The sequence below is a fragment of the Schistocerca cancellata genome, unplaced genomic scaffold, assembly GCF_023864275.1.
Source record: "Schistocerca cancellata isolate TAMUIC-IGC-003103 unplaced genomic scaffold, iqSchCanc2.1 HiC_scaffold_1103, whole genome shotgun sequence".
Taxonomy (NCBI): domain Eukaryota; kingdom Metazoa; phylum Arthropoda; class Insecta; order Orthoptera; family Acrididae; genus Schistocerca; species Schistocerca cancellata.
Window position 1 is genome coordinate 3139 of NW_026047102.1, and position 23824 is coordinate 26962.

Below are 23824 nucleotides of genomic sequence, written 5' to 3' on the forward strand. Positions count from 1 at the left end.
ACAGTGTCCCTAATTTGCTGGTAAGTGGCGGTGCGGTCCCCTACGGCACTGCGTAGGATCCTACGGTCTTGGCGTGCATCCGTGCGTCGCTGCGGTCCGGTCCCAGGTCGACGGGCACGTGCACCTTCCGCCGACCACTGGCGACAACATCGATGTACTGTGGAGACCTCACGCCCCACGTGTTGAGCAATTCGGCGGTACGTCCACCCGGCCTCCCGCATGCCCACTATACGCCCTCGCTCAAAGTCCGTCAACTGCACATACGGTTCACGTCCACGCTGTCGCGGCACGCTACCAGTGTTAAAGACTGCGATGGAGCTCCGTATGCCACGGCAAACTGGCTGACACTGACGGCGGCGGTGCACAAATGCTGCGCAGCTAGCGCCATTCGACGGCCAACACCGCGGTTCCTGGTGTGTCCGCTGTGCCGTGCGTGTGATCATTGCTTGTACAGCCCTCTCGCAGTGTCCGGAGCATGTATGGTGGGTCTGACACACCGGTGTCAATGTGTTCTTTTTTCCTTTTCCAGGAGTGTACTTAAATACTGCTCATCATTCTGAGATCTGCATCAGGTAGGATAGCCAAAATAGAGAAGCCCCAAGTAATCCTTTAGATACTAGATTATTTAGTAAGCACGAAAGCGTCACAGAGTTTCTCATTCAATTCCAAGTGAAGGCGCTGCAAAAGAGTCAGTCTTCACGGCTGTATGGTCTACAGTTTAATACCTACACCGTAGGTAACTTGAATAGTCGGGCAATAAATTGCTTCTTCCTACTTATATCTCGCAGAAAGACCGTGAAAATAAAATTAGAGAGATAAGAATGTACATAGTGTAACAACTACTACGGCTTCTGACATCAAATGTAACAGTTGTGGTTACTAAATGTGACACTTCTGTCACTCAATGTAACTGGGTTTTCTCTTTTGATGCTGTCAATTGTCAGGATGAGCATTCTCAAGCATTCTGTCAGGGTGAAAATATTAAATAAATAAACTTTTCTCTCTTACAAAATGTGGGCAGGGTGGGTTCTTCCTTGGCTCGGGTATGAGGTCGAATGAAACATCATTTTTACAAAAGATAACTTTTATTGAAAGTTTCGTACAGCTGTTATCTTACTGGACGTTCTGGTTCGGAGAGCGGCAGCCGTGTCGTTTGCGTAGCCTTCTGCTGCGGCAGCGGCGGCGGCGGCGGCGGCGTCTGATTACGCGTAGCGGTGTGTATCTCGTGTCGCCGTCTCGCCCAGCTGACCGGAGACGCGCAGCGCGAGGAGGCCCGTTTAATTATTGCGAGCGACGTCGTGCGTCGGATGGTGATACCTTGAATGTGGCGTCCCAGTGTTTCTCTTCTCTAAGCGGCCGCGTGTGTTGTGCGTCGACCAGCGGAGCGGCGCGGCGGGGGAAGGCCAGTGTCCCGGACTCGAACCACGGACTCCCGCTTGCCAGTCTTCGGCTGTCAGGTCTTCATCCCGGATCACAGGTGACTGCTGAAGTGAGGCCGTCTCCTTCCCGTCCTCACGAGTCACCCGGGTATGTAAAATCAGACTTCAAAATACCTTTTAACTTCTTCTTCTGGCACTGAGGCTGCTGCTTGCTATTCTATTACAGCGGCGGACTCGGTGCGTCTGTGCATGATGTAGTCTCTTCTTGCCTGACGATCTTCAGCACCGAAACTAACTTAAAACAACTGCTACGCTTCTTCTTCGTCTTCTTCGTCGCTCGTCTCCGTCTTCGTCTCCGTCTTCGCCTTCGTCTTCCTCTCGTCTTCATCTACATCTCACGGGCCCACTGCGTCTCGCGTATTTATTCACTTCAGTTTACTGGAGGTGAACGACTTCACGGCCATTGCCTCTTCTGTCACGTTGAAAAGATTCTCGAAGATTCTTCTTAACGTCGGTCATTGGCTCTTGGAATGTAGGCGAGGGCCTTTGCTCACATACGACAACTGAGAAACACGTGAGCCGGTCATTGCCTCTTCTGTCACGTTGAAAAGCTTCTCGAAGAATCTTCTTAACGTCGGTCATTGGCTCTTGGGATGTAGGTGATGGCCTTTTGCTCACGTGCGACCACTGAGAAACACGTGAGCCGGTCGGGCGATGCCCTGACGGCTGAATCGACAGCGCCCGCTTATGTGGAACTTGCTGACTTCACGGTCATTGTCTCTGCTGTTCGGCCCGCTGTGAGCCAGTATGTAACTCTCCAAACTAAACCAAGTTTTCCATTTATATTCTAATTTCTAGTTCACTTTGATTTCACTAATTTATTTACTTAAGTACCACTCAACATTCCTCCACCCTTCGGAGAAATTCGCCCTCGAATTTACCACTCAACAATAGATACTTACTAGCAATCGTCCTTCCCACGAAACAATCCTGCCTGGAGCAAACAATTGGAGAAGTGATATTGATGTAGAAACTGCCCTGTATCACACACTAATACACGGCTTGCGAGATGTAGATGAACAATGTGTTATTCGTAGTTTATGAGATGTCTTTCTTGATGTTCGTGTTTTTTAATCATTGTTATATTGTGGTTTCATCTGTTTTATTCCGTGTCAGCAGTAGTGCGAAAGAAACTGTACTTCATAAAAATTATTTTCACGTATTTAATAGCAAAAATAATATTATTTAGTCATTCTGTTAACTGCATCAGATGGTACTACAAAACCTAATCGCTTCTGGAGAATAACTTTTTTTTAGTTAGCAGTTCTTATAAGACATAATAACAAAAATTGCTACGACAGCTACTTAAAAGGAGGGCCCCGTAAATTATTCCCCCGATATTTATATCTGATGTTCAAATTGCAATCGGTGGCTAATTGGCCTTTACGTTTGTCAACTCAGGTCCCGGCCAAAATAGTAGCAACCGGGGCTAGCTTGTCCTATAGTTAGAAGCTGAAGAGACTTTTCGAGTTACCAGGTGTCTTCTGCCTGTCACCAGTCTAATGGAGAATTGGCAACATTGCAGCATACATTTGGCCACAATGTGGCCTTCGAATTACTTCCTGGACTTGTGCAAAAGTTTCCTTCAAAATTCACTCACTAAATCGTATCATTCTCATTAAATGTCCTGAATGATTGTCCCTTAGGGGATGATAGAGAAGGAATCAAATGAATAATTTTCAACAAAAACTGCAGCTGGTTTCGCTATTTACGTCGCTGTTTAGCTGACGAATCTAGTATTGAGGCGACAAGAAGGAAAGGTTTGTAGCAGATTGCTGCTATCGTAGGGGTAAAGTGTTTGGACATGAAATTGCAAACTGTGCTTGCTGTCGCTTCAATTACTGGTGGCGACAGTACTTCTCCCTCCTCCGTAAAATAGAATCTCGAAGGCAGATCAACAATCAGTAAAGACATCGAATGAAAATCTCTCCACCATTATATCGCTACTTCTATACCCAAGTCAGTGGATGTATAGACACAACCTTTACAGAAATGCACACATATTAATGCCTTTTTTCCTGCTTCTGTCAAAAATATTGACTTAAGTGTGGCACTGAATGAGTTTTTACCTTTCTCTTGCTAAATAGTAACGATTTGGGGTATTTTACCTTAAGAAGGCAGACTTTTTTGTACCGTTACCATGATAAGTTGTAATCAGTTTTTATTACTATATTGCATACTGCATATGGTCTTTCCGGTAGTTTATTAAAGACGACACACAAAAATGAGGGAGATATTAACCAGAAGCAATGTAACTCCCATATGATTCGCAACAGTCTGACCAAGTCATCTCTAAAGTGTGCACTTGGATTTTAACGGCAGACATTAACATCCCTACATTTTGAATAGTGTTTTATCTCCAGATTTCACATTTTACGAGCATCGTTGCTAAGTGCAAATAAATAAATAAAGAAAGGTAACACGATTTCTGCTCTCAAACAAAGGTTTCAGCAATTAACTTAATATTAATGTGATTATCGACAAACTGGAGTTTTCTGACGTTAAATCTAAAAGTATTACCTATATATGGAAGGAACTACATAATTACTATATTTGGGCAGATGGTTCTAAAAATTATCAAAGAGCATATACCTTTCCTTCAGTCACATGTGTAGCAGCAGCAAAGTGAAGATGATAAAAGCAATCATGACAGCAATCATCGAATTATCTGGTAACCTCACACGTCGCAGTTGTACTTCTCGAACTAAAACATTAGTTGTCATAGAAAAAAATTCCATTGTTATGAAATCAGAGCTATGAAGACTAGAATGGTTCTTATATCACACAGTGATGAGATTAGAATAATACATGCATTAGAAACTAGCAGGTAATTAACCAGTTAATCGAGAGTCGGAAAGGGGAGGGGACGTGATGGCGTTAAGAACCTGGCGGCCAGGTTTTGCGCCACAGTCCTGTGCACGTTTCCGCAGTGCCTCGTGGAGTGCCCACGAGACTGCTGGTGGCGACCCGCTCGTCGGATGGGGCCTGGAGGCGCCCCCGGTGTTACTCGCGAGCAGCGGGCCGTGTGCCGGCAGCGCAGCGGGCTTCACCCCCTCGCTTCCCTCATCATCATCATCATCGTCGTCATCAGCACATAACATAAATGTTTCACTACACTCTACACACACACACACACACACACACACACACAGTATATACAAGTTCTATAACAAATATTGTAACGGAGCATGTTCCAAATAAATAAATGAAAACAGAGCCGAAGAGGTATACTCAGTGTACATGCGTATAGAGTAAACTCTTTATGCAAGTATGAGAAAGTACACTAAATGTTTGCGTAGCGAGTATCTGAAGCGGAACATGGGTTCAAATGGCTCTGAGCACTATGCGACTTAACATCTATGGTCATCAGTCCCCTAGAACTTAGAACTACTTAAACCTAACTAACCTAAGCACATCACACAACACCCAGTCATCACGAGGCAGAGAAAATCCCAGACCCCGCCGGGAATCGAACCCGGGAACCCGGGCGTGGGAAGCGAGAACGCTACCGCACGACCACGAGCTGCGGACGCGGAACATGGGAAACAGCCTGTTCTTCACCTACTGGGATGTGAGAAAGCGCCTAAAAACCATGTCCAGGCTGACCGGCATGCTCACCTCTCATCGTTAACCCGTCGCACAGTGGGCCATCTCGATTCTAAACCTAGACATAATAGAAAATTGGATATAAAATTCTACAAAACTGCGTTCTTATTGGATTTCTGGGGTTACTGATTACGAATCCGCTGTCGGAATTGCAGAATTCCGAAAGGCAGATCTTTCACTTCAGGTTGCCTATGTTTATCTTCTCTGTCATTTCCTTGAACTCGAGATGAGTGAGTCCGAACATGCCAGAAGCCGATGGAGTATATCATACATCGTTTTGTCGCCGGAATATTTGCTCCTAAATCTCGGCGTCGCCAGATACCCTTATTCCTTTATTCCGGGCTTCCTGTGTATCTTCAGACAGACGACTAATCAGCAACGGATCAGCTTCGATTATGGCGTCTCTGTGCATCAAAACCGTGTGAACAGACGCCACCATCAGGCACTACTGCAGAATACTGTGAATTGTTCTGCAATAATCGTCTACCGTGTGGTACTCTGCGCTGTAGCTAAATGATCGACCACTAAAAACGAAAAATACGCGCTAGCAAATACACTCCTGGAAATTGAAATAAGAACACCGTGAATTCATTGTCCCAGGAAGGGGAAACTTTATTGACACATTCCTGGGGTCAGATACATCACATGATCACACTGACAGAACCACAGGCACATAGACACAGGCAACAGAGCGTGCACAATGTCGGCACTAGTACAGTGTATATCCATCTTTCGCAGCAATGCAGGCTGCTATTCTCCCATGGAGACGATCGTAGAGATGCTGGATGTAGTCCTGTGGAACGGCTTGCCATGCCATTTCCACCTGGCGCCTCAGTTGGACCAGCGTTCGTGCTGGACGTGCAGACCGCGTGAGACGACGCTTCATCCAGTCCCAAACATGCTCAATGGGGGACAGATCCGGAGATCTTGCTGGCCAGAGTAGTTGACTTACACCTTCTAGAGCACGTTGGGTGGCACGGGATACATGCGGACGTGCATTGTCCTGTTGGAACAGCAAGTTCCCTTGCCGGTCTAGGAATGGTAGAACGATGGGTTCGATGACGGTTTGGATGTACCGTGCACTATTCAGTGTCCCCTCGACGATCACCAGTGGTGTACGGCCAGTGTAGGAGATCGCTCCCCACACCATGATGCCGGGTGTTGGCCCTGTGTGCCTCGGTCGTATGCAGTCCTGATTGTGGCGCTCACCTGCACGGCGCCAAACACGCATACGACCATCATTGGCACCAAGGCAGAAGCGACTCTCATCGCTGAAGACGACACGTCTCCATTCGTCCCTCCATTCACGCCTGTCGCGACACCACTGGAGGCGGGCTGCACGATGTTGGGGCGTGAGCGGAAGACGGCCTAACGGTGTGCGGGACCGTAGCCCAGCTTCATGGAGACGGTTGCGAATGGTCCTCGCCGATACCCCAGGAGCAACAGTGTCCCTAATTTGCTGGTAAGTGGCGGTGCGGTCCCCTACGGCACTGCGTAGGATCCTACGGTCTTGGCGTGCATCCGTGCGTCGCTGCGGTCCGGTCCCAGGTCGACGGGCACGTGCACCTTCCGCCGACCACTGGCGACAACATCGATGTACTGTGGAGACCTCACGCCCCACGTGTTGAGCAATTCGGCGGTACGTCCACCCGACCTCCCGCATGCCCACTATACGCCCTCGCTCAAAGTCCGTCAACTGCACATACGGTTCACGTCCACGCTGTCGCGGCATGCTACCAGTGTTAAAGACTGCGATGGAGCTCCGTATGCCACGGCAAACTGGCTGACACTGACGGCGGCGGTGCACAAATGCTGCGCAGCTAGCGCCATTCGACGGCCAACACCGCGGTTCCTGGTGTGTCCGCTGTGCCGTGCGTGTGATCATTGCTTGTACAGCCCTCTCGCAGTGTCCGGAGCAAGTATGGTGGGTCTGACACACCGGTGTCAATGTGTTCTTTTTTCCATTTGCAGGAATGTACGTTTGAACTCGTGAGCTATCCTATTAAGGTAGTAAGAGAGCGATTTAGAAATGCGAAGCCACGCACAGGAAATGTTTTAGCCAACGATTTCGGACAACATCCGCAGCAGTTCAGTTTTAAGTCGATATACATGGCGACAATTATGAACTATACCAGAAAAGGGTAAATTAATTACAAACTACTACATTCACACACTTTATTCAACATGTAAACGTCACCACAGATATTCAGATTTAGGTTATGACATCTTCGATATGCCTGCCACCATTGGAGATTGGCGTAAGCGAATAACGAAATTATGCATGACCCGCTGAAGTGTCGGAACATGGATGCTGTCGATGACCTCCTGAATGGCTGTTTTCAGCTCAGCAGTGGTTTTGGGGTTATTGCTGTACAACTTGTCTTCAATACAGTAGCCCCACAACAAAGACTCAGATGTATTCGGATCTGGAGAATGTGGCGGCCAAGCGAGGTCCGCGCCAGTGGCCTCTGGGTACCCCAGAGCCAGAATGCCGTCTCCGAAGTGCTCCTCCAGGACACCCAACACTCTCCTGCTTCGATGGGGCCGAGCTCCGTGCTGCATGAGCCACGGCTTGCCGAACTCAGGATCACTTTTCATAATGGGGATGAAATCATCTTCCAAAACGTTCACGCACCTTTCGGTAGTCACCACGCCATCGAGGAATATCGCATCGATTACTCCGTGGCACACGACACGGTCACCCATTGCGGGTGAAGAGACTTCTCGATCGCAAAATGCGGATTCTCAGTCCCCCAAAATGGGCCAATTTTGCTTATTGATGAATCAATCCAGATGAAAGTGGGCTTCGCATACTAATTCGCATCATGCCTCGCAACCAACGGTGCAGTTTGAACGTCCTAACGCAAACCGTTCAGAAGCTATGACGATTTTATTTCATATAGGTCAATAATGGTCACCCTGTATGTCATTAGACCGGTTGAAATATCATAAACATAGCTCCTGCAGTGCTGCCCATCTTATTTTACTGTGGAATCTGGACAAGATCACCGTCATATGCTAAACAGACCACACAAACAGTAGCTGAAAAATGCGTCGTTGTCCGGTTCACTGTTTACCGGCACGTACCATTTAAGTTTGTGACTGGAATGCTAGCGCAGCATTGGAAGGTATGCATCGGTACATTTTGCACAAGGTTTAGCGGGATTTAAATCGAAACGCGTGCCTTTTTTCTATTTCTGCGATGGTCGTTCACTAAGTTATGCCCCACATTTTTTTCTCAGATCATATCTGTCGTTAAGAGTTAGAATTAGTGACAATATACGTCAAGATGTCTTGTCCATGTCCTGTTTTTCTACGTAGTCCCCATCACGTTCTATGGCCATACGCCAATGTTGCGGAAGAGCATGTATTCCCTGCTGGTAAAAGCTCTTGTCCTGTCCTGTAGCCGTCGCCATGTTTTCGCTGTATGACTGACACTTGTTCATCTTCAAAGTGTGGTCCCGGTAGAGAATCTTTAAGCTCCAACAACTCAGATGAAATGGCCTCTGAATCTTGTGGTCCGCTGTGAGCATTCGTGGGACCCATCACGAGCACCTCTTCGAATATCCGAGAGTCTCGATCATTGCAGACGCACTTCCAATGCTGCCTGACAAATGTAGAGTCAATTGTCGAGCAGTGATGCACCGGTCGGGAGGAATAGTGGCATCCGCACGATTCAGCATGTCTAGAGCAGTGGCTGTGACAGGACTCCCGCGCGTGGCTGATAATCCAGAAGTTCCTGGGTCTATAACTTTCTTTACCCATCCCCCATCTGTACAAATGCAACAGCGCCATATACTGTACACAAACGTTTATGGATGTTCACCACGGTTTTTCTTTCAGGACACATGAATTCAATAACAGCAGGCTGCTTGTAACGTGAGTCGTATTAGACGCCATTTTGACGCTGTACTACGGCTCTGCCATCTGCCAGAACGGTTCGAAACTTTACTGGTGCATGGAACAAACATCAGATGTGAAGCACCAACAAGAACTCTGTCTATGTATATAAATGGCTTTAAAAAAAATGTGGGGCATTACTTATTGAATGACACTCATGTAATGTTTTCCAGGTTTTGTACAACGGGCATCAAGCAGATTCGATCCGGCGTTGGCATGGCTGCCCTTGCCAGAAGCGGTCACGTTAACTCGCGCGGCTACCCGGGCGGGTCTCGAACCTAAGACTCGCGTCGTTTGGATTCGTAATCAAAGACGTTATCCCTCGGCAGCCTAATGATATTAAAGAATATGTCGTAGTATCATATTCACTTGTAGGTGAAAATACATGAGAAAATCTGCTGGAGGCCTTTATCCAGCAACTGATGTCCAATTACTGATAATGATGATCTTCACTGATTCTGATCTTGTCTCTAGTGAATCATTCTTTGATCATATGAACAGCACCTCCACATTGTCAGATTATTCTCACAAATTGCTCCATGCGTGTCTGCTGTCTGCAGAGGATGTCGCCTGACTGGTGGACGCCGCTGGTGCTGGTGCTGCTGGTGGTAGTGGTGGTGGTGGCGGTGTGGTGGCGCCGCTGGAGCAGACACTTTGCGCGGCAGGGGGCGCCCTTCCTGCGGCCGCTGCCCTTCGTGGGGAACATGCTGCCACTGGCGTTGCGCAAGTTGGCCATGCACGACGTCGTCATCCGGCTGTACCGGAAACTCGACCCTCACGCCTACGGAGGATTCTTCCTGTTTTCTGCGCCACTCGTAATGATAAGAGACCCTGAAATCATACGGACGGTCACCGTTAAAGATTTTGACCACTTCACAGACCACTTTGTGCTTTTCGGCAACAGTAAACATAACCCAATGTTGCGGCGGATGCTGTTTTCGTTGAAAGGTAAGAGGAACGCATTGGTACAAAACGGTATTCCGTGTACAATGCACTACAGATTACGTATGTTTTACTTCGTGATTTCTCTTCGTGATTAGGTGCTTGCATCAATGTTATTTTATTTTTGTAAATGACACTGTGTCGTAGGAAACCGTTATCTCTGTTGTTATAATAAATAAACACCATCTGGACCACTTCTTTTACTACCGACTACCAGTTTCAATCTGCGCTGCACACCATCTTCAATTTTAATTAGAACGGGTAAAAGAAGCAACTGCAAATGGTTACAAAAATGTGACGTTAGTAACACAACCGTCACAGGTTACACAATTACCAACGAAACATTATGAGAACCCACTCGTACCAGGCGCCGCAACGTACAATTTGTCAACTAACGTAAAATCTACATCTGCGTGGTTCCTCTGCAATCCGCAATGGAGCGCCTGCCTGGCGCAGGGTTCACTGAACCACTTTTAAGCCACTTCTCCACAGCTCCGCTCTCGAACAGCACGCGGAAAAACAAACACCTCAATCTTTCCGCGCGAGATCTGATTATTTTATTATGATAGTGATTTCCTCCTATGTAGATGGGCGTCGACAAAACATCATATCACATTCTGAGGAGAAAGTTGATGATTGAAATTTCATGAGAAGATCCCGCCGCAGAGAAAAACGCCTTTGTTTAATAATTGCGACCCAAAAAAAAAATTGTATCATAAGCGTGGCACTCTCTGCCCTATTTCGTGATAACACAAACCAAGCTGCCCTTCTTCGAACTTTTTCGACGTTCTCCATCGATCCTACCTGATCCAAATCCCTCTCCGCACAGGAATACTCCAGAAGAAGGCGGAAAAGTTTAATGTAAGTAGTCTGTTTAGTGCACTAGTTACATTTTCAAACTGTTCTGCGAATAAATCGCAATCTTTGCTGTGCTTTCCCCACAACTTTATCTAAGTGACCGCTCCAATTAAGTTGTTTTTAACTGTAATCCCTAAGTACTCAGTTGTGTTTACGCCTTTAGATTTCAGTGATTAATCGTGTAACTGAAATTTAACGGATTGGTTTTAGTGCCCATGTGGATAAGTTCACACTTTTCATCATCTAGTGTCAAGTACCGCTTTTTACACCGTACACATGTTTTTATCTAAATCATTTTGCAAAAAAAATGGCTCTGAGCAATATGGGACTTAACATCTGTGGTCATCAGTCCCCTAGAACTTAGAACTACTTAAACCTAACTAACCTAAGGACATCACACACATCCATGCCCGAGGCAGGATTCGAACCTGCGACCGGAGCGGTCACGCGGTTCCAGACTGAAGCGCCTTTAACCGCACGGCCACACCGGCAGGCTAAATCATTTTGCAATTCGTTCTCATCATCAGATGACTTTTCATGACGGTAAATTACAGGATCTGCAAAAAGTATAAGACGACTGTTCAGATTGTCTCATAAATCGTTTATGTGGATCTGGAACAACAGGGAGCCTACAAGACTTCCTTGGGGAACGCCAGATATTACTTCCGTTTTACTTGATAACTTCCTGTCAGTTATCACAAACTGTGACCTTTCTGACAGGAAATCACGAATCCAGTCACAAAACTGAGACGATACTCCATAGACAGGCAATTTAATTAGAAACCGCTTGTGAGGAATGGTGTCAAAAATCTTATGGACACCTAAAAACATGGAATCAATTTGACGTCCACTGTCGATAGCAATCACTACTTCGCGATAATAAAGAGCTAGTTGTGTTTCAGGACAAGGGTGGTTTCTGAATCCTTGTTGGCTGTTTATCAATAAATCATTTTCTTCGAGGTTATTCATAATTCATTATGGTATTTTTGATCCGTCGCTGCAAATACAAAAATGAGTGTTTTTTTCACCAGATACGTTTGGCTTTATTGAGGTAAAGCATCATCAGTGGTCTGTAATTAAGTTAGTTACATTTTGATTTGCTTTTAAGATCTAAAAACAGTTCGTTAAGAATAGGTTGATTTGTATTTACGGTGACTTTTCGGCTGATTTCTCGCTTACATCGGGAAATTCCGTCTGCTAGAACGTCATGTTCGAGCACAGTATATGTTCCAAAATCCCTGCGCAAATCGAAGTGAGTGATACGGGTCTGTAACTCAGCGGATTACTCCTACTTCCTTTCTTGGGTACTGGTGTGACTTGTGCAACTTTTCAGTCTTTGGGTACGGATCTTTCCACGAGCGAGCGGTTGTATCTGATTGCTCAGTCTGGAGTTATTGTATCAGCATAGTCTGAAAGGAACCTGACTGGTATAGAATCTGGATCGGAAGCCTTGTCTTTATACTCGTAGACAGGTTCTGGGCCGGGGAAAAATTATTGTAGTCACGTGCATATGTCAAATTTTTTGTAGTCAGATGATCATGGTTCAAATGGCTCTGAGCACTATGGGACTTAACTTCTGAGGTCGTCAGTCTCCTAGAACTTAGAACTACTTAAACCTAACTAACCTAAGGACATGACACACATCCATGCCCGAGGCAGGATTCGAACGTGCGAGCGTAGCGGTCGCGCGGTTCCAGACTGTAGCGCCTAGAACCGCTCGGCCACCTCGGCCGGCCACATGATCATGAAATAGATTTCTGTATGTATGATGTGTCATATATTACTGTATATATATATATATATATATATATATATATATATATATATATATATATATATATATATTGTATGATGCGTCATAATACGGAAATCGATTTCATGGTCATCTGTTTTAGTCCTGGATTTCATTAGTTGCGGTATTTTAGTTTGTTTTATGGTGCAGGAATCTTTTTGACTCTGTTTCAGTATACTAGCCTATGACATACGCACGCGTCACGTGGCTACACAAAATTTGCTAAGCTACGTTGTATGCATTTGTTATGTAAGAAAACAAACAAAATTTACTTCACCCACAATCTTCCTGTTTTATGTTAGTTGCCAGACTGCAATTTGCGGCGGGTATGTATAGTTTTTCGTAATACGTTTTTGGTAACTGTGCAGCCTCTCGTTATGAGGGAGGCGCTTGTCCCACTGTGACACAAGGCGGTGAATGGCTGCCTCATAAAATTCCCGGGGCTGCGATGTTAGGCCGGTATTACACTATCAAATTTCTTTGTCAAAGATTTGATCAAAGATGTGATCCAATATTCCGTCCAATATATTTGACGAAGATCTTTGACGTAGCGCTAGAAGGGGTATTACACTGTCATCAAAGTTTTCGTCAAAGTTCAAGATGGCTGACAACAACTTGTTATTAACCGCAGCGGTTGTACGTACCCCAATTGCATTGTGTGCACATGCGGAAAAGAAGTGGGGGAAAAATGGAACCATACATACGAGGTTGACAGTCTTAAAGTCCTGGGATTACAACTTGATAATAAATTCAGTTGGGAGGAGCACACCACAGAACTGCAGAAACGCCTTAACAAATCTGGATTTGCAATTCGAGTGTTAGCAGACATAGGCAACATAAAAATGAAAAAGCTTGCATACTTTGCCTACTTTCATTCCATAATGTCATATGGGATATTATTTTGGGGTAAATCTTGAAGTCAAACAAAAGTTTTCAGAGTCCAAAAGCGTGTAATACGTATTATTTGTGGAGTAAATTCACGGACGTCCTACAGAAACCTCTTCAAAGAACTGGATATACTAACTACTGTCTCTCAGTATATTTACTTCTTAATGAAATTTGTCGAAAATAATATATCTCTTTTTCCAACAAACAACTCAGTTCAAACATGATCTGCACAAGGACTTAAAAGCACTTACTATAGTTCAAAAAGGGGTCCACTACTCAGGAACACTCATCTTCAATAATTTGCCAGGAAACATAAAAAATTTAGTTAGCAATAAAGATCAGTTTAAAAGGAGCCTTGAAAATTTACTACTAGCCAACTCCTACTCCATTGGCGAAATTTTTAATAGAAACAAATGGTGTATTGTATTTATTCATACTATTAGTATTGTTATTTCAGCTTAAAAAAATCGACATGTTCCACATCCACGAGGATCTCCTCAGCACGGATCTATGGAACGAAAAACTAATCTAATCTGGGTGAAGCCGTGGGTTTTACGACGACACGATAAAAGATTCAAAAAACTTGTTACGTGAGCTTACAGTGGAAGACGTCAAGTCGTACATCAATTACTTAAGAATGGATGAGCATACATTTCTGTATGTGCTCAATGAAGTGTATCCTCATATCACAAAGCACAATATTCACTTAAGAACTGCTACATCTTCAGAAGACAGGCTCGCTGTAACACTCCGATTCCTTGCTACAGGAGAAGGTTATGTTATGTTAGGTTAGGTTAGGTCTGGTCAGGTCTCCAATCTTCTTAATCTATTTTTGTATTCAGGGTGCCTCACGTTGTAAAGCGCCTCATCAGCTTCAGACATCTTTATTAATTTTGTAGTTGTCGGCACACACCAATTGTATTTACCGGCAATGGTTATAAAAACACTACAGACGACAGAACGCTGCAGCGATGCTAGCGCTCCATGTGGTAACATGTCACATTACAGTGAACAGAAGGCAAGCGGTTTCTTTGATCTAATATACAGCGAGGCCCTAGATTTGATCGAATATTGGATGACATTTGACAAAGTCCCTATTACACTATCACATATCTTTGACAAAGATATTGGACAAAGATATTGGACAAAGAAATTTGATAGTGTAATACCGGCCTTAGCAGGGTCGGCACGCACAGCTGGACGTCGTCGTCCGAGGCGAGCCGTTCGCCCCTGGAGGGCCTTTTCGAGGGGACCCTGGCCTCCACCGTCACTCGGCGGTCCTGGGCAGTGAGTGGACCCACCAGCTGGACGACGTCACCGGTGACGCAGCGTGGTGCTCCAGACCGCGCGCCGTCGGCTGACGACGGCCGCCCTCGCCCGAAGCGCTCGGGCCGCGCCTCGGCCCTTGCAAGGGTCGTGCAGTGCTCGCCCTACACTTGTGACACTCGCCGGTGACTGTCCGTTCCTCCGACTCCTTCCGCTGTCAGAAAACGACCAACACCTCTTTGCTCTTCTTCCGACGCCTCCACGTCTCCGTCTGCAATGCATCTGGCACCGTTGGACGATTGATGCATGTTGCTGCTGGCTGTGTATAGTCACGTGAGGTGCACGCGTGCCCTCTAGCGGCTCTGGTCGGCAGCACACCACCTCGCTACGCGCGCCACGACATTACCCTCCTCTGGTTTGCGCATTCCAGACTCCGGCTCGTTTCTTTTTGAACGCCTCTTATATAATGTTTGTAACGTCACCCTTTAGTAATTTTTATTCTTACTGTCTGTTTTTTTTTCTATTCCAACAAGATCTGAAGCTGAATTGCAACGCAGATTGAAAGTGGTAGTCGGTAATAAAAGAGGTGATCCAGACGGTATTTATTTGTTATTTTATTTATTTGTTCTATTGCAAATGTTTTTTCTGATTTATTTGAAGAATGTTTTAGGCTGCTCAGAACGATTAGCACACTTATGAGAGTTCAAGAACGTAATTTGATAATGAATGTTATAATATTTCGTGTCTTTCTTGCATGAAAATGGATCTTATTAACGTCTTGTTAACGTAACTGATATTTACCTTCTCTTATGATTTCTTTAGTTTAGCACGAGTTCTTTAGTTGAGCGCTAGGCCTATGTTGCCGTACTGCCATTCCGTATCTATTAAAAACTGTAGTGCAGTATTAAATATTCCATGAAAAATGGAAACACGTCCGAAGGATTTACTTAATATACCTTTTTATTTGCTACTTTACATTTTTCGTTTAAAGATAACATGGTATATCTTAAACGTTTACGATGACAACTATCTTTCTTCCAGTGTCATTCCTAACCAGTCATCCCTAGCGATAGGCAGAGAATGGTTAAATTAATCATATCATCTTCACATGTCTTCTCCCATTTTGATGAAAGACGAAACTGAGGCGGCAGGAGAGATACAGTATAAATGCTAAGGCAAGCTCATAAATAGCAGTAATATTCGTCTCGACAAAAAATGTAAATGTTACTGCAAATCACGAAACTAAAAGGATCATTTTTCGTCGTCCCAGAAAAAAATTAGAGGAGATGCAAAAAATACTTGAAGAAATTTTATAACTGCTTAGGAGAAATTAAGATCACTGAAAATGAGGACACGGTGTAAGAAGATGTTAAGGATACAATTCCCATTTCTAAACTTCAAAAATTTTTAGCACAAATTCGGATGCGAAAAACATACGTGCTTTGATGAAATACCAGCGGAACTTCGTGTGGGCACCAGTAAAAGGAGGAGGAGGGGGAGGGGTGGCGTAACGCTAAAACGATTCAGGCTCGTGATTGAAAGATATCTCATTCGAACACTTCCGAGGAAAAGAAGAGCCCATGGATGTGGTAATTACCACACAACCAGTCTAGTGCGACATGCATCAAAAGTACGAGAGTATCGAAGAATAAAAGGCAAAACTGAAAGTACCAACAGATTAGGGAGGACCATGTGGTTTTAGCCGTTGGTGGGGAGGCTTGCGTGCCTCAGCGACACAGATACCGTAGGTGCAACCACAACGGGGGGGGGTATCTGTTGAGAGTCCAGACAAACGTGTGGTTCCTGAAGAGGGGCAGCAGCCTTTTCAGTGGTTGCAGGGGACACAGTCTGGATGATTGACTGACCTGGCCTTGTAACACTAACCAAAACGGCCTTGCTGTGCTGGTACTGCGAACGGCAGAAATCAAGGGAAAACTACAGCTGTAATTTTTCCTGAGGACATGCAGTTTTACTGTATGGTTAAATTATGATGGCGCCCTCTTGGGTAAAATATTCCGGAAATAGTCCCCCATTCCGATCTCCGGGCGGGGACTACTTAAGAGGACGTTATCAGGAGAAAGAAAACTGGCGTTCTACGGATCAGAGCGAGGAATGTCAGATCCCTTAATCGGGCAGGTAGGTTAGAATTTAAAAAGGGAAATGGATAGGTTAAAGTTAGATATAGTGGGAATTAGTGAACTTCGGTGGCAGGAGGAACAAGACTTTTGGTCAGGTGAATACAGGCTTGTAAACACAAAATCAAATAGTGTTAATGCAGGAGTAGGTTTAATAATGAATAAAAAAATAGGAGTGCGGGTAAGCTATTACAAGCAGCATAGTGAACGCATTATTGTGGCCAAGATAGACACGAAACCCACGCCTACTGCAGTAGTACAAGTTTATATCACAACTAGCTCTGCAGATGATGAAGAAATTGATGAAATGTATTATGAGAAAAAAGAAATTATTCAGGTAGTGAAGGGAGACGAAAATTTAATTGTCATGGATGACTGGAATTCGAGAGTAGGGAAAGGGAGAGAAGGAAACATAGTAGGTGAATATGGATTGGGGGTAAGAAATGAAAGAGGAAGCCGTCTGGTAGAATTTTGCACAGAGCATAAATTAATCATAGCTAACACTTGGTTCAAGAATTATGAAAGAAGGCTGTATACATGAAAGAACCCTGGAGATACTAAAAGGTATCAGATAGATTATATAATAGAAAGACAGAGATTTAGGAACCAGGTTTTAAATTGTAAGACATTTCCAGGGGCAGATGTGGACTCTGACCACAGTCTATTGCTTATGAACTGTAGATTAAAACTGAAGAAACTGCAAAAAGGTGGGTATTTAAGGAGATTGGACCTGAGTAAACTGAAAGAACCAGAGGTTGTACAGAGTTTCAGGGAGAGCATAAGGGAACAATTGACAGGAATGGGGGAAAGAAATACAGTAGAAGAAGAATGGGTAGCTCTGAGGGATGAAATAGCGAAGGTAGCAGAGGATCAAGTAGGTAAAAAGACGAAGGTTGGTAGAAATCTTTGGGTAACAGAAGAAATATTGAATTTAATTGATGAAAGGAGAAAATACAAAAATGTAGTAAATGAAGCAGGTAAAAAGGAATACAAACGTCGCAAAAATTAGATCGATAGGAAGTGCAGAACTGCTAAGCAGGGATGGCTAGAGGACAAATGTAAGGATGTAGAGGCTTATCTCACTAGGGGTAAGATAGATACTGCCTACAGGAAAATTAAAGAGACCATTGGAGAAAAGAGAACCACTTGTTTGAATACCAAGAGCTCAGATGGAAACCCAGTTCTAAGCAAAGAAGGGAAAGCTGAAAGGTGGAAGGATTATATAGAGGGTCTATACAAGGGCGATCTACTTGAGGACAATATTATGAAAATGGAAGACGATGTAGATGAAGATGAACTGGGAGATACGATACTGCGTGAAGAGTTTGACAGAGCACTGAAAGACCTAAGTCGAAACAAGGCCCCGGAGTAGGCAACATCCCATTAGAACTACTGACGGCGTTGGAAGAACCAGTCCTGACAAAACTCTACCATCTGGTGAGAAAAATGTATGAGACAGGCGAAATACCCTCAGACTTCAAGAAGAATATAATAATTACAATCCCAAAAAAAGCAGGTGTTGACAGATGTGAAAATTACCGAACTATCAGTTTAATAAGTCACAACTGCAAAATACTAACGCGAATTCTTTACAGACGAATGGAAAAACTGGTAGAAGCCGACCTCAGGGAAGATCAGTTTGGATTCCGTAAAAATTTCGGAACACGGGAGGCAATACTGACCTTACGCCTTATCCTAGAAGGAAGACTAAGGAAAGGCAAACTTACGTTTCTAGCATTTGTAGACTTGGAGAAAGCTTTTGACAAATTCTGAAGGTGGCAGGGGTAAAATACAGGGAGCGAAAGGCTATTTACAATTTGTACAGAAACCAGATGGCAGTTATAAGAGTCAAGGGGCATGAAAGGGAAGCAGTGGTTGGGAAGGGAGTGAGACAGGGTTGTAGCCTCTGCTCGATGTTACTCAATCTGTATATTGAGCAAGCAGTAAAGGAAACAAAAGAAGAATTCGGAGTAGGTATTAAAATTCATGGAGAAGAAGTAAAAACTTTGAGGTTCGCCGATGACATTGTAATTCTGTCAGAGACAGCAAAGGACTTGGAAGAGCAGTTGAACGGAATGGACAGTGTCCTGAAAGGAGGATATAAGATGAACATCAACAAAAGCAAAACGAGGATAATGGAATGTAGTGGAATTAAGTCGGGAGATGCTGAGGGAATTAGATTAGGAAATGAGACACTTAAAGTAGTAAATGAGTTTTGCTGTTTGGGGAGCAAAATAATTGATGGTGGTCGAAGTAGAGAGGATATAAAATGTAGACTGGCAATGGCAAGGAAAGCGTTTCTGAGGAAGAGGAATTTGTTAATATCGAGTATAGATTTAAGTGTCACGAAGTCATTTCTGAAAGTATTTGTATGGAGTGTAGCCATGTATGGAAGTGAAACATGGACGATAAATAGTTTGGAGAAGAAGAGAAAAGAAGCTTTCGAAATGTGGTGCTACAGAAGAATGCTGAAGATTAGATGGGTAGATCATGTAACTAATGAGGAGGTATTGAATAGAATAGGGGAGAAAAGGAGTTTGTGGCACAACTTGACAAGAAGAAGGGACCGGTTGGTAGGACACGTTCTGAGGCATCAAGGGATCACAAATTTACCATTTGAGGGCAGTGTGGACGGTAAAAATCGTAGAGGGAGACCAAGAGATAAATGCACTAAGTAGATTCAGAAGAATGTAGGTTGAAGTAAGTACTGGGAGATGAAGAAGCTTGCACAGTAGCATGGAGAGCTGCATCAAACCAGTCTCAGGACTGAAGACCACAACAACAACAACAACATGTGGTTTTAGAAGAACCGGGGCCACTCGAGAAGCAATGCTAGTACTGCTGTTAATATAGAATTCAGATCTGGGAAAGATTAGGAAACATACATCGCATTAACAGATTTAGAGAAGGCTTTTAATAATGTGGAATGGGGTAATTTTTTTCCATTCTAAGGTTGTGTAGTATCAGTTGCAGGGAGTAAAATGTAAGGCAAACCATGCGAAGTAGACTGGAGTAGGCAGTACCATCGGAGAGATACAAGAGGGCAAAATCAGCTGTCGTGGAAGGCGAGGTTGTACGTTGTCACCCATGAGGTTAACTTGAATATTGAAGAGGCAGTGAGCGAAGTAAAGATCTCAAAATAGGAGCTACCTGCAGTAGCATTATCTGATAAGTGCATTATCTGAAAACTACCTTGAGCAGTTAAACAGAGAACCGACTCGTGGCGATAACATATTAGACCTTCTGTTGACAAACGGACCCGAACTATTTGAAACAGTTAACACAGAACAGGGAATCAGCGATCATAAAGCTGTTACTGCATCGATGATTTCAGCCGTAAGTAGATATATTAAAAAGGGTAGGAAGAGTTTTATGTTTAGCAAAAGTGACAAAAAGCTGATTTCAGAGTACTTGACGGCTCAACACAAAAGTTTTGTCTCAAGTACAGATAGTGCTGAGGATCAGTGGACAAAGTTCAAAACCATTGTACAGTATGCATTAGATGAATATGTGCCAAGCAAGATCGTAAGAGATGGAAAAGAGCCACCGTGGTACAACAACCGAGTTAGAAAACTGCTGCGGAAGCAAAGGGAACTTCACAGCAAACATAAACATAGCCAAAGCCTTGCAGATAAACAAAAATTACGCGAAGCGAAATGTAGTGTGAGGAGGGCTATGCGAGAGGCGTTCAATGAATTCTAAAGTAAAGTTCTATGTACTGACTTGGTAGAAAAGCCTAAGAAATTTTGGTCTTATGTCAAAGCGGTAGGTGGATCAAAACAAAATATCCAGACACTCTGTGACCAAAATAGTACTGAAACAGAGGATGACAGACTAAAGGCCGAAATACTAAATGTCTTTTTCCAAAGCTCTTTCACAGAGGAAGGCTGCACTGTAGTTCCCTCTCTTGATTGTCGCACAGATGACAAATTCGTAGATATCTAAAGAGACGACAGAGGGATAGAGAAACAATTAAAAACGCTCAAAATAGGAAAGGCCGCTGGACCTGATGGGATACCATTTCGATTTGACACAGAGTACGCGAAGGAACTTGCCCCCCTTCTTGCAGCGGTGTACCGTAACTCTCTAGAAGGCGTATCATTCCAAAGGACTGGAAAAAAGCACAGGTCATCCCCCTTTTCAAGAAGGGACGTCGAACAGATGTGCAGAACTATAGACCTATATCTCTAACGTCGATCAGTTGTAGAATTTTGGAGCACGTATTATGTTCGAGTATAATGACTTTTCTGGAGACTAGAAATCTACTCTGTAGGAATCAGCATGGGTTTCGAAAAAGACGATCGTGCGAAACCCAGCTCGCGCTATTCATCCACCAGTCTCAGAGGGCCATAGGGCCATAGACACGGGTTCCCAGGTAGATGCCGTGTTTTTTGACTTCCGCAAGACGTTTGATACAATTCCCCACAGTCGTTTAATGAAACAAAGTAAGAGCATATGGACTATCAGACCAATTGTGTGATTGGATTGAAGAGTTCCTAGATAACAGACCGCAGCATGTCATTCTCAATGGAGAGAAGTCTTCCGAAGTAAGAGTGATTTCAGGTGTGCCGCAGGGGAGTGTCGTAGGACCGTTGCTATTCACAATATACATAAATGACCTTGTGGATGACATCGGAAGTTCACTGAGGCTTTTTGCGGATGATGCTGAAGTATATCGAGAGGTTGTAACAACGGAAAATTGTACTGAAATGCAGGAGGATCTGCAAAGAATTGACGCATGGCGCAGGGAATGGCAATTGAATCTCAATGCAGACAAGTATAATGTGCTGCGAACACATAGAAAGAAAGAGCCTTTATTATTTAGCTACAATATAGCAGGTCAGCTACTGGAAGCAGTTAATTTCATAAATTATCTGAGAGTAGGCATTAGGAGTGATTTGAAATGGAATAAAGTTGATCGTCGGTAAAGCAGATGCCAGATTGAGATTCATTGGAAGAATCCTCAGGAAATGTAATCCGAAAACAAAGGAAGTAGGTTACAGTACACTTGTTCGTCCACTGCTTGAATATTGCTCAGCAGTGTGGGATCCGTACCAGATAAGGTTGATAGAAGAGATACAGACGATCCAACAGAGAGCAGCGCGCTTCGTTACAGCATCATTTAGTAATCGCGAAAGCGTTGCGGAGATGATAGATAAACTCCAGTGGAAGACTTTGCAGGAGAGACGCTCAGTAGCTCGGTACGGGCTTTTGTTGAAGTTTCGAGAACATACCTTCACCGAGGAGTCAAGCAGTATATTACTCCCTCCTACGTATGTCTCGCGAAGAGACCATGAGGATAAAGTCAGAGAGATCAGAGCCCACACAGAGGCATACCGACAATCTTTCTTTCCACGAACAATACGAGCCTGGAATAGAAGAGAGAACCGATAGAGGTACTCAAAGTACCCTCCGCCACACAGCGTCAGGTGGCTTGCGGAATATGGATGTAGATGCAGATGTAGACTGAAAATTGGCACGATATTGTTTACCGATGACCTAGCATTAGTCGCCGAAAGGGGAAAACAATGAATTCAGATCAGGCATGGCTAGAGGACAAATGTAAGGATGTAGAGGCTTACCTCACTAGGGAAATTAAAGGGACCATTGGAGAAAAGAGAACCACTTGTATGAATATCAAGGGCTCAGATGGAAACCCAGTTCTAAGCAAAGAAGGGAAAGCAGAAAGGTGGAAGGAGTATGTAGAGGGACTATACAAGGGCGATGTTCTTGAGGACAATATTATGGAAATAGAAGACGATGTAGATGAAGATGAAATGTGAGATATGATACTGCGTGAAGAATTTGATAGAGCACTGAAAGACCTAAGTCGAAACAAGGCCCCGGAGTAGGCAACATCCCATTAGAACTACTGACGGCGTTGGAAGAACCAGTCCTGACAAAACTCTACCATCTGGTGAGAAAAATGTATGAGACAGGCGAAATACCCTCAGACTTCAAGAAGAATATAATAATTCCAATCCCAAAGAAAGCAGGCGTTGACAGATGTGAAAATTACCGAACTATCAGTTTAATAAGTCACGGCTGGAAAATACTAACGCGAATTCTTTACAGACGAATGGAAAAACTGGTAGAAGCCGACCTCGGGGAAGATCAGTTTGGATTCCGTAGAAATATGGGAACACATGAGGCAATACTGACCCTATGACTTATCTTAGAAGCTAGATTAAGAAAAGGCAAACCTACATTTCTAACATTTGTAGACTTGGAGAAAGCTTTTGACAATGTTGACTGGAATAATCTCTTTCAAATTCTGAAGGTGGCAGGAGTAAAATACAGGGAGCGAAAGGCTATTTACAATTTATACAGAAACCAGATGGCAGTCATAAGAGTCGAGGGGCATGAAAGGGAAGCAGTGGTTGGGAAGGGCGTGAGATAGGGTTGTAGCCTCTGCCCGATGTTATTCAATCTGTATATTGAGCAAGCAGTAAAGGAAACAAAAGAAAAATTCGGAGCAGATATTAAAATCCATGGAGAAGAAATAAAAACTTTGAGGTTCGCCGATGACAATGTAATTCTGTCAGAGACAGCAAAGGTGTTGGAAGAGCAGTTGAACGGAATGGACAGTGTCTTGAAAGGAGGATATAAGATGAACATCAACAAAAGCAAAATGAGGATAATGGAATGTAGTGGAATTAAGTCGGGAGATGATGAGGGAATTAGATTAGGAAATGAGACACTTAAAGTAGTAAATGAGTTTTGCTATTTGGGGAGCAAAATAACTGATGATGGTCGAAATAGATAGGATATAAAATGTAGACTGGCGATGGCAAGGAAAGCGTTTCTAAAGAAGAAAAATTTGTTAACATCGAGTATAGATTTAAATGTCAGGAAGTCGTTTCTGAAAGTATACGTATGGAGTGTAGCCATGGATGGAAGTGAAACATGGACGATAAATAGTTTGCAGAAGAAGAGAACAGAAGCCTTTGAAATGTGGTGCTACAGAAGAATGCTGAAGATTAGATGGGTAGATCACG

General features: G+C 44.0%; 1 protein-coding gene across 1 annotated transcript in view; it reads left to right on the forward strand.

Annotated features, from left to right (window-relative positions):
* Positions 1 to 9508: 9508 nt before the first annotated feature.
* LOC126156193 (cytochrome P450 9e2-like) overlaps positions 9509 to 23824 on the forward strand; it is a 71163-nt gene continuing 56847 nt past the window's right edge. Inside the window, exons 1-2 of the mRNA XM_049916285.1 lie at positions 9509 to 9553; positions 9611 to 9893. Coding sequence (XP_049772242.1) covers positions 9509 to 9553; positions 9611 to 9893 — 328 coding nt within the window. The remainder of the gene's footprint in view (positions 9554 to 9610; positions 9894 to 23824) is intronic.